Source organism: Diabrotica virgifera, chromosome 2 (assembly GCF_917563875.1).
Source record: "Diabrotica virgifera virgifera chromosome 2, PGI_DIABVI_V3a".
In the NCBI taxonomy this organism is placed as follows: Eukaryota; Metazoa; Arthropoda; class Insecta; order Coleoptera; family Chrysomelidae; genus Diabrotica; species Diabrotica virgifera.
Genome location: NC_065444.1, coordinates 230,411,721 through 230,423,575, shown reverse-complemented (window position 1 = coordinate 230,423,575; position 11,855 = coordinate 230,411,721). Strand labels below are relative to the sequence as shown.

At 33.1% G+C, this 11,855-nt stretch overlaps 1 protein-coding gene across 1 annotated transcript in view; it reads right to left on the bottom strand.

Moving 5' to 3' along the window:
- Positions 1-388: 388 nt before the first annotated feature.
- LOC126880469 (angiotensin-converting enzyme-like) overlaps positions 389-11,855 on the bottom strand; it is an 89,331-nt gene continuing 77,864 nt past the window's right edge. Inside the window, exons 8-9 of the mRNA XM_050644328.1 lie at positions 6,167-6,450; positions 389-891 (exon numbers count right to left, since the gene is read on the bottom strand). Coding sequence (XP_050500285.1) covers positions 597-891; positions 6,167-6,450 — 579 coding nt within the window. The 3' untranslated portion in view covers positions 389-596. The remainder of the gene's footprint in view (positions 892-6,166; positions 6,451-11,855) is intronic.

Genomic DNA, 11,855 nt, shown 5'->3' with positions numbered 1-11,855 from the left:
TCGGTAAATATTATGTTCGTTGATTGTAGTACTATTAGCTTTGTGGAAATATATTGTTTGTAATGTAAAATTCTGATAACATTGAACTTCTGTTTCTAGATGTTTATGATAAAATTCGTTGAGGAAGTAGAAAAATACCCTCAACTGTATAATGCAACTGTATAAAAATTTAATAATACCGTACTCTTCACAGATCGAAATAGTCGTTTTGGTTACTATATAAAAAATGCGTTCATTTCTAAAAACAGAATCTACTAGTGTGCGAAGGGCAATCGCTTGTGACGCAGGGTTCGTACAAGACGAGCAAGACGCGCGAACTTCGAGACGTGTCTTCGATCGACCCATGTGCGGACGGTCTTGGGTTACAAAGTAAGTTAATTTCACTAGGTAACTAAAATAATATATTTAATATTTAAATAAATTTACAATGAAAATAAACAATAATTTGTTAAATAGTTAAACAACTATAAATATCATCAATATTTAATTTAATTTTCGAGGAAAAAGCAATTCTGACTGTATTATTTTGATTGTACGACACGAATGCTGTCACGTCACAACACACTAGGATTTCCTTAATTAAGAGAAATCCGTCTTTATGGTAGTATGAAATTAAATTTTGTAAATATTAATGCAGTTATTAACACAAACATTCTTCCTCGAACGACTGATGACGTTCCATATAAAACCAGCGGCTGGAATAAAGCTTTGTCTTCCTTGTATGTCGTCCAACCAACGACTCTTTCATCGCGATTCTGTTCCCTGAGCCAGAGTATAAGAGGTTGGAAATAATTTAGCATTGCATCTGCAGTTATTTTGTCCGTCTCCCCTCGTGTCAGGATTTTCATGACTTCTCTCCAATGTTTAGATCTGCCAGCTCTCATCACCTCCCTGCAATAATTATATAATCTGTTAAATATTAGAGAAAGGTACGGGATGTATCAAGTTAATAAATTAATTTAAGCAAATTTCGGCTGTTAAACTCCATACATTAATATAATATGAATGAAGTTCTAGTAAAGATATACGTATTAGGAGTGTAACATTTATGTTGTATGTTAATTAAAGTGACTTTTAGTGTTGCCATTCAGATATTTAAAATACTTTTTCAGTATTAATCATCTGGAAAATAAAAAAAATCGAGGGAAATTAAAACCACATTTTCAGTTTACACAGTTTAGGTGTTTTTGCTGTCATAGTTGTTAAGACCTAGATATACATCATTTTATCTTTTTGTTTGATTTGCTGAAGCCGGGATATACTTTAACATCTTTCTTGGCATCCCTATAATACATCATCATCATCACGTAGCGCTACAACCCTGGGTGGGTCCTGGCTGACTGTACAACTTTCTTCCAATTTGTTCGGTCTTCCATCAACCTAGGGTCAAATGGGATGTTCATTTTTCGGAGATCTGCTAGTCCGGTTTGGTCTGGTTGACCGTCATATTTTGTCCTATCCTGTCTCTTCGTGTCGTTCTATTTGTACACATATATTTCGTCTTCTCTTCATTAATCTTCAGCCCTACTTCGCTTGTTGCTTCTTCCACCTTGTTGAAAATGGCTTTTGTGGATAGGATGGAGTCTCCAACGAGATCAATGTCATCTGCGTATGCTAGTAATACCTTGGGACCTTGAACCGATAGCAGTTCTGTTTTTATTTCGGCTGACCTCATGGCTTTCTCTAATACAAGTTTAAAAAGTAGTGGAGCTAACGCATTCCCCTGTTGTTTTCGAAGCTGTCAGACAGTTTATTATTTACACGTACTTTTGATATTCCACCCTCCATACAGACTTTAGTCATACGAATGAGTTTCTTTGGTATTGAGAACTCCGCCATGGCATTCCATACTTGGCTTCTTTCTACGCTGTCACATGCCTGTCGAAAGTCTATGAAGAGATTGTGTATGGGTCTGTTATATCCCTATAATACGTTACAGTATAATTTCATTTGTCCTGTAAACGAAAACTGCTCCACTTGTCGCTCTCACGTGGGGGTTGCGTAGCCTTTGTTTGTTCCGATCGGTCTCTTCTTCAACCTGTGTTCGTCCACTGCTGGATAAATGTCTCTTCCATTTGCTTCCATTGATTTCTACTCTTGACAATTTTGTTCCGTTTGGTATAAAGTTTTAATTCACCTATTTCAAATTCCATCCTGCATAAATTTTTAATATACAGTGTAACGGTTGGCCTCTCTAGCTAAAAATTCAGCTCGCCAGCAAGGTACCGAACGCGCATCGAAACCTACGCAATCCCATTAGATTTCACCACTACCGATGGACGCCAGGAGATGGGTCGCCGAAAGTGTATTTAATAGAGAGCGGAGCAACAGAAAATCAGTTCCACCCGGCAAGGAACTCACCCGGGCTACCAGACGTTGGACACTCAGTTCCCAACGGATTGAGTTAGGAACCACCGCAGTGTTGCGACGTATTGAGTGGGAACCTGCTTCTGCCACGGAGCGGTTCTGTATTGAAGGATCGCTTCGTTGGTGGTCGCGCATTGAGCGACGAGCGAACGCCAGTTGGGGGGTCGAGTCGTTGCATGGGTCTTAGTGTGTGGTTGTTGATATTTTGATTCCGTAATTGCGAAACTGTCTGTAGTGATTCCGTTTTGGGGAATAACGTGGTTATGAGTTTATTAATATGTTGATTCCGTGTTGAGAAATATAGTGATTGCTTCTTGTATTATACTAACATTGTTATTGCATGTTTGATGATAGTAAATACAATTTTGGTTTTCTTTTACACAACATCCGCCAAGGAGGCTTTCTTTGGGGGTGGAACGAAGAGGAGAATATTGTTTTATTTTATTATCTTTGGTTGTATTTTGTATCGAAAGCACAAAAATATATTTATTTATTTTAATGGAACCTGTGTTTTACTGCATCGAAAATTATGGGCCATAATTTGAACATTTAAGTCGTCACCACGGTCGTCACTAAGTAGTTGTTTTTATTTCTTTGTTAAATGTTATAGTGTTGTTTGTCCTATTGTTGTTTTAATTAATACACGTTGACATCTAAAAAATGTTTCTTTGTTTTTTCCACAGCACACTACCTTCCCTTAGCTTCGTTTACCGGTGGCAGTAACAGTTATATTTAAAATTTACACGTTTGTTAAGATATCTCGAGATAGTAAAATGGTATCCACATGCGGTTTTCGATATTCTGTTGCTAATTTGATCTAATTTTGTAATACAGGTCTAAAAATGCATACTTGTATTTAATGTTTTCCAAAGAAAACTAGATTTCTGAAAATAATTAAATAACGCCTCCTAGCTGGCATATTACTTAATAGGCTGTTTCGAAATTATAACTCTTACATTGACGAAAAAGAGCTGTTTTCAACAAGACCAAGTTTGAAAAATTCAATTTAGCCGAACCGGACTTACAGCCATTTATTCATAACAAGGTTCCCACTCACCCCACCTCTTATTTGCAAAAATATACTTAAACTTGTGAAATCAAATATGCGCAGAACTTTATGAAGAATCCGATGATCGGATTTCCAGTGCCCTTTCATTGGGCAAATTTTGTAAAATTCTGATTTTTTAATTTTCTTGAGTAAATCGCTTTTAGAACTGTGTCTCACAAATAAGCATATAAAATTTCTATTTACATTATTGACAAATGCCTCCTACCAGATTTCTTTAAGCGCAACCAATCGCTTGCTAGGTAGAAATCAGGAGATTGCGAGCTGATGAGGCTGAGATCCAAGGTTGTGTGAGTTAGATCACAGAGACAAATTTTTCAACCCAATTCATAGATTAAGATCTTGAATAGGTCGGGTGTCTGGCATTTTTTGCCAGGTGCTGAGATTATCCCAGTAAGTACCATCAATTCCCCCTTAGTCTATCTGAAAGTCAAGTACAAATTTTTGTCTTCATTCGGCCCCAGCAATGGAAATGAAAGTATAAATTTTGATATTTTATTTTTGGGAAACATAATAGGGTTTCCTTAACGTTTCCAGCTGCCTGCCTATGGGAGTGAAGATGAGGTAGTGTCAGTAATTCATCAATTTACTCGCGGGGAAGCGGTACCTCCAATTGTTCTCTGTTAAAAGAACACAGAAAGTATACAGAATGAAATAGTACGAGGTAAGATAAAAGTTATTCCAGAATAGGTCAGTGGATTTTTAATTGCAGTGGGTATAGCTGAACAAACACACAATTCACTGCAAGTGTTTACCTTTTTTTATAACTTGCCACATATGCCAGGTACCAAAGCTTTTCACCTCGCAATTTTTACAGAATGGATCGATTTGCTTGAAAATTTGAGAGTAAGTAGTGGATAGTTCAAGGATCAAAATCTGTATGATTCCGAAAGGCGCTTTTACCATGGGGGTGGTTCCCATCCCATCTCGGGAGTGGAAATTTGTTATTAAATTTTGACTGCAAAAGTTGATAAAACATTCATTCTAAGCAAAAAATGTTCTATACATTTTTTTGATGAAATTAATACTTTTTCATTTATTTGCTATCGAAAGTGTTAGTTTTGTATAGAAAAAATCAATATTTTTCGATATACTCATTTACGATTCACTCAATTTTTGCCATATAAATTTTTTTTTCAAATCAAGTTCTTGGGAATTATATAACCTACAATTTTATATTGAAACATTTTTTCGTATCTCTGATGCTAATCTTTCCATTCTGAAGAAAATGGCATTTTTTACCAAACTACAAAAATTCGTTATTCGCTTTCAGCGTATTATTATAAAAATTATAGAAAACTCCAGTTTTTTATAAACTAATTATTCTAAACCAGTCAAACTTCTAGAATCTATTAACAATACACAAATAAATAAGAGTGAATAAGGTCAATGACTAAAAACAACGCTAACTTACATTATTATGCTTCCTATTTGATTTCCCTTTTTTTTTCAAAAAAATATATTGATTTTTTACCCGTAACTTTTTTATTTTTTATCTTAGAAAGTTTGTTAAAAAATAATTTTGTAGGTTTTTATAAGATCTATAAGCCTATTAATATTAAATATTTTTAAAATCCTCAGTCGCAGAAAGAGGTGACTTTGAAAGGGTTAGTAAAGGTGGTTTTAGCATATTATTACAAGTTTTAATTGTCAATAGCTCACTCAATTTCTATCTTAGAAAAATTGTTTGCAAACCAGGTTCTTGAAAATTAAATAAGATACAATTTCATATTTAAACATTTTCTCGCATCTCTGATGCTATTCTTGCTATTCTGAAGAAAAACCCATTTTTTTCCAAACTACAAAAATTCGTTATTCGCTTTTAACTCCATTTTTTTTAAAACTAATCATTCTAAGCCAGTTAAACTTCGACAACCTATTAATAATACATAAATATAAAAGACCAAATAAGGTCAATGACTAATTTTAATTAGGTAAGTGATTAGGGGGTTGCTTGCGATCACTTTTTCGCTGAAAAAATAAATAGGGACTGACATTCTTTTCATTCTAAGTCACTTAATTTTTGAGCTAGATACTTTTTTTTATTTCTGGAGATAGATATTATTAAGTACTTTAAATTAGTTTGAACAAGTTGTCCTCGAAAAATGCATAGTTTTCCCGTATTTTGACTTTGAAACTACAATATTAGCATTTGACGAAGAAGAGCCAACATATAATAAAGTATAGATCGATTACTGTTGGTCTTAAAGAAAATAAAAAAACCGTTTTGTTTATTTTTTGAAAAGGTATATTTTTCTTAAGTAAAGTTGTTTTGATAAAACGAAAACTTTTGGAGTTATTAGCAGAAAACTTATTAAAAACATTGATTTTTTCGATATAAAACTAACATTCTCGATAGCGAATAAATCTAAAACTATCAATTTTATCAAAAAAATGTATAGAACGTTTTTTTGCTTAGAATACACGTTTTTACAAAGTTTTGCGACTAAAATATATTGAAAAATTTCCACCCCCCGAGATGGGGTGGCAACCACCTCCATGGTAAAAGTGCCTTTCGGCATGATATAATAGATTTTGCTCCTTGGGCTATCCACTACTTCTTCCCAAATTTTCAAACAAATCGATCCATTCTGTAAAAATTGTGAAGTTTTGTCCTATTTTAATTTTGTGCTATTTTAAGCTTCATTACTTGGACTAACAGCAGATTAAATTAATCGAACCAAATGTATATGAAGACATTTGGTAAAATTTTACAAAATTAATGAAACTTACATTAAAACCCTTCCAGCCTCTCTGGATCTGTAAACATCACATGTATGTAATGGTCCTACATGTCTACCCGCCCTACACATAGCTTCATATATTTGAAATTCTAATAATAAAGCCACGAAATACTTCATATAAGGCAAATCTGCTGGGACGTGTCGTTTGGTTCCCGCGTCGAAATGGGCCTCCGACCTTGGTACTGGGGGTATAATTCCTTGATACCTTAATCTCAGATCCCACCAATCTGCATTCATTCGATTTACACCGTCTTCTGCAATCTGGTAGCGCCACTAAAATATAAAAATTAAATATTCATAGATACAGTTGAGTCCGCGAGTCTTTACCCGTGCGTCATCACTTAAAGCATACGAAACAAGTCGGAAACAATGAACTGTCAACACGGATGGAATGGCCCCAACCCATTCAAACAGTGAAGCGAGATTGCGGCCAACATACAAGTGAGAGGTCCTAGAGAGAGACAGAGCTTGTCAGGGAAAATTTGACTTCTTTATTGGTTGGATATTATCATAATGACCAGAGTTGCCAGATGTGATTTTATAAATCCCCCACTTAGAAACTGAAATTCCCTCAAATTGAAGCTAAAACCCCTTAAATTTAAATTTTTGCCGCATTTTAATAAATTAGTAGTCAAATGTAGAGAACAGTAAACCAAAATTATACTACTTATCAACAGAAGGTCCTGGAAATAATTCATAGGTCCTATCGTCTTCGATTATATGAGAGTATAATTTTACAGTTCTACGTATATACGCAAATTTAATTTACCATGACCCCTTAAAATATCTCATAATTGTCCCTCCCCAACCATTTATACTTAGAAAAATTCCTCTAGACGCTTTCAAATTACTCCAAAATTATGGAAAAATACCCCAAGCTGGCAACGCTGACTATCACTATAAATTTTTTGTTTACGAAAGTTGGCCATTATCTTCCCTCCTTCCCTGACTAGCGCTATCTCATCCTGGCGTCATTAAATTCACTTCTTGCCCATAGGGCTTTTCATTCACAGTCATTTGTTTCGAGCTTCTGTCATGTGTCACAAAATATAAATACGTCTACGTCATATGTTATTGGTATCCTCTGGTATCTACCAATGATACAATCCAAAGACGTATGCCGTAGCTATATTAATATTATGTGACACATGACAGAAGCTCGAAACAAATGACAATCGATGAAAAGCCCTATTCCATCGGTGTTGACAGTTCATTGGTCGGAAATCTATTTCACGCAACAACAACTGACAGAAAGTGGCTACTGTTCCGATTACGGGTTTTATTATAAAATTTGACGTTATCAAATATATAGAATGTCAAATGTAAGTTTTGCTTCAAAATTTTTGCGCAGAATTACAGCTACATTTGAAGTAGCTTAATAAATTCTTTTATTATTATTGATTAATAAATAAATAAACAATTTATAAAAAAATCCAATATATAACATATTTTATTTTTGTTATTTTATTCACTTTGACGGAAATCTAAACACAGTAATTTCTTTACTGTGTGAATGACGTTAGCTTTGTATGTTTTAAATATTAATTGCCTAAATATAATTATTTACCTTAAAATTTCAAAGCCCAATATAAAATTAGTTGTGAAAACAACTGTTTGTGTAATATAAAGAAACTTCAAAACGCAAAAATTCGACAAAAACCTCAAAAAGTTCAACTGACTGACAGCCACAAAATTAAACAAATCAGAAACGTCAAACAAATTGTGCTTAAAATCATAGAGTTAAATATTAGCATAGAGAGAGTGTCATTCAGAGCGAAGTGACGACACCATCTTTTTTATTTGGATTAGTGCTGTTTCACTCTTACGCATAGTAAAGCTGCTACAGTTGTCCTCCTCTTCCGTGGCTATAATCACACTGAATGTCATTATAGATTCTCGATACAATGTGTTAGAAGGAGATGCAGCAAACCAGTCCCTGAGATCTTGTCGTCAGGAAGCGCGGAAGGTAGGCTCCCTCTATGTTAATATATACCTCTATGCTTAAAATATGAAAACATACCGAATCGTCTCTTTTTGTACCTATCTCTTTTCAATGCACTGAGTCTAGATGGTTCATAAAAATAACATGTGTTGTTACTTAATAACAAACGGCAGCTGGTTTGTCATGAGTTTCATGCATGGAAGAGAATGATGCTAGATAAAAAGTATGTGTTTTATCTCGCCAGGTATTAATGACGCACGGGTAAAGACTCGCGGACTCAACTGTAGTTCTAGCGTTAGATATTTGACCTCTAAAAACCATACGAATAAGCTGAATTTTGATGAGAATATCAATTTTGGAGCCCAAAAAATGCAAAAAATTTGTCACTTCTACCCCCGAATCTGAAAGCCGTAGGAAAAAATGTTTCAAACCAGAAATGTAGCTGAGAAGATTTCAAACAAAAATATTTTTTAGCACTTTTTTTTTGTAGAATGAATGGTTCTCTAAAAAACTCTTGAATGGATCGGCGATTTTGAATGTCAGTTACGTGCGCAAAATTAATTTTTTAAATCAAATTTGTATCAACTCGACGGTAAAAATTCGATATCCTTTGATCAGAATGTCCTATCGATTAAAATCAAAATAAGTTAGTCCAGAGAAATAAGAAACTCATAAATCGTTTAAAAAATTTCAATATGGCGTTCGCTGAATATGTCAATCCTTATTGGATGCTTAGAAAATTGCAAAATAAATAATAAATTTGAAGTTTTTATAAATATCCATAACTTATGTAAAAACTAACTTAGAACCTTCTTATTACACTAATTGCTTAAACTTGTAGTGCTTAAATTATATTTCAAATTTCAAAGCAATTGGCCAAATAGTTTAAAAGTTATTTAATTTGTTTTTCCCAAATTAATTTTTTTTGCAACACTATAAGTCAGAAAATTATGAGGTTACAGTAAGACTTCTGACAGTTTATGGAAGAAGAAAATTTATACTATTGACTTAATTTAAAAAAATGACAAAAAGTAGTTTTAAACAGTGTAAAATTATTTTGCAAAAACACGTCGAATTTTTGCTTACTTATAAACAATTAGAATAACTTTTTAACCGTTACCCGTAGAAAAATTATTTTTTCAGATTTGGAAAGACTGAATTTTTATACACATTAAAAAAAAACAGTTGTCCTAGGACAATTACGGACGAAGTTAGCCCCCCCCCTAGTTCATAAACTATCCAAAGTATTAATGTAACTTCACCATTTTCTGACTTATAGCGTTGCAAAAAAATTAATTTGTGGATAAACAAATTAAATAACTTTTAAACTATTTGACCAATTACTTTGAAATTTAAAATATAATTTAAGCACCACACGTGTCAGCAACTCGTGTAATAAGAACGTTCTACGTTAATTTTTACATAAGGTATGAATATTTATATAAACTCCAAATTTATGATTTATTTTGCAATTTTCTAAGCAACCAATAAGGATAGAGATATTGAGCGAACGCCATACTGAATTCTCTTATACGGTATATGAGTTTCTCACTCTCAAATTTCTTTAAAATACTTAACTTTTTGGTTTTAGACGAAAAAAGCGAAAATTTACGGTTTATTGATCTTCATTTGTGTATAACTATGTATATCATCAAAATCGGCTGCAGGAAATATATAGGTTATTATTATAGATGTCCATACTACTCAAAAAATTTGGTTTCGGCCTGGAGGGGGTTGTATCACCAACACGATATTTTTTTCCTTATTTCTCTGAACTAAGTTTTAAAGGTGAATTATCCGATTTCGTATATAAAATTTTTGCATTTAGCCGCAAAGAAAGTAAGTTTCTAAAAAAACTGTTAAATAAATAAACGTAGCGCGTTTTATGCCATTTTTTACGATTCTGATGATATCTATAAAATTTGATACTTTAATTGACCGGTCACTATGGAATTTCCATTGATCGAGCCTAATCTTTAAAACCTTTAACATGAAATTTCGATTTTGAGTTTTGGCAACAATTATGAAGCATCTGAAATATGTCTAAAAAACGCTGAATTTGAACAAACACATTACCAACGATTTAAAACGTTTAAAACTGCTTCTTTTCTATTGCACAAGATTTTCAGTAGTAATTGCACAAGAGCTCTAAAATTCTATATTAATTTTAGAGATCGAGTGCAATTTTTTGCGATTATTTCATGAATAAAACTTATTTATTCTTACTGTCGTGTGATATTCGTAAGATTATTTTTTTAATACGTATATTATGGATATTTTCTTTAATGTGACAGTTGTCAAAACTAGGAAACTGGTTGCCATTAAACAGAAACAATCTACTTAAAAAATTCTATCGGTAGTTTTCTACAGTAGATAATTCTCAGTATAATTTTAATCTGATTGGACAGAATTACACACGTGATCAATTATCTTACTATACGATTGGAAGTTAAAATCATCAAAAAAATAATCGGGTATAATATCACAAGAGAGTGAGAATAAATTGAAAATAATGCGACAGTTTTTCAAAAATTTGTTGTCTGGCAATAGACACGAGAGCCCTGCGGGCTCTCGTTTCTATTGCCCAATGACAACAAATTTGAGTAAAAAATGAAGCATTATTTTCTTATTTATTCTTACTGTCGTGTGATATTCGTAAGATTATTTTTTAATACGTTTATTATGGATATTTTCTTAAATGTGACAGTTGTCAAAACTAGGAAACTGGTTGCCATTAAACAGAAACAATCTATTTACAAAAATTTTATCGGTAATTTTCTACAGTAGATAATTCTCAGTATAATTTTAATCTGATTGGACAGAATTAAACACGTGATCAAATATCTTACTATACGATTCGAAGTTAAAATCATTAAAAAATAATCAGTTTAATTTAGATTTCTGTAGCTTTCTATTGATCAGAATCTCCTATGAATGAAATAATCAAAATTACACAATTTCAGCTAGAAATTCTATCTAATGCCTCCTTCGTTGTAGTATTTCCGGTGAAGTGAGATCATATTTTGTAATGGAAAAGTTTAAGTTAAGCAGTTTTAGACTTTAAATGCCTCTTAGTTATTGCCAAAACTCAAATGTCATATAGGTTTTGAAGATTACGCTCTAAAAATGGAAATTCTATAAGGTGCCGTTCAATGGAAGTGAAAACTATTAGTAATCTCACGAGAATCGTAAAAATGGTCAAAAATCTCAAAACATTTATTTGTTTAACATCTTTATAGAAAGTAACTTAATTTGCAACAAACTTGAAAAACTTAATTTGCGGCAAACCCCTCCAATTTTTTAAAACACTTCTTCTTCAGGTACCATCTCTGCTACGGAGGTTGGCAATCATCATAGCTATTTTAATTTTTGAGACAGTAGCTTTAAATAGTTGTTATGAGCTGCATCCAAACCATTCTCTCAGGTTCTGCAGCCATGAAATTCGTCTTCTTCCGATGCTTCTTCTGCCATCTATATTTCCTTGCATTATAAGTCACAGGATGTCATATATACTACTCGCCCCGCATTACATGTCCGAGATACTGTAGCTTTCTCTCTTTAATTGTAAGTTCAATTTTCTTCTCTTTACCTATTCTTCTCAGTACTTCATTGTTCGTAACTCTATCTACCCAGGAAACCCTCATAATTGTTCTAGAGGTCCACATTTCAAAGGCGTTAAGTCGTCTCATTGTCTCTACATTTAACGTTCATGATTCCACTCCATAGTATAATAGTA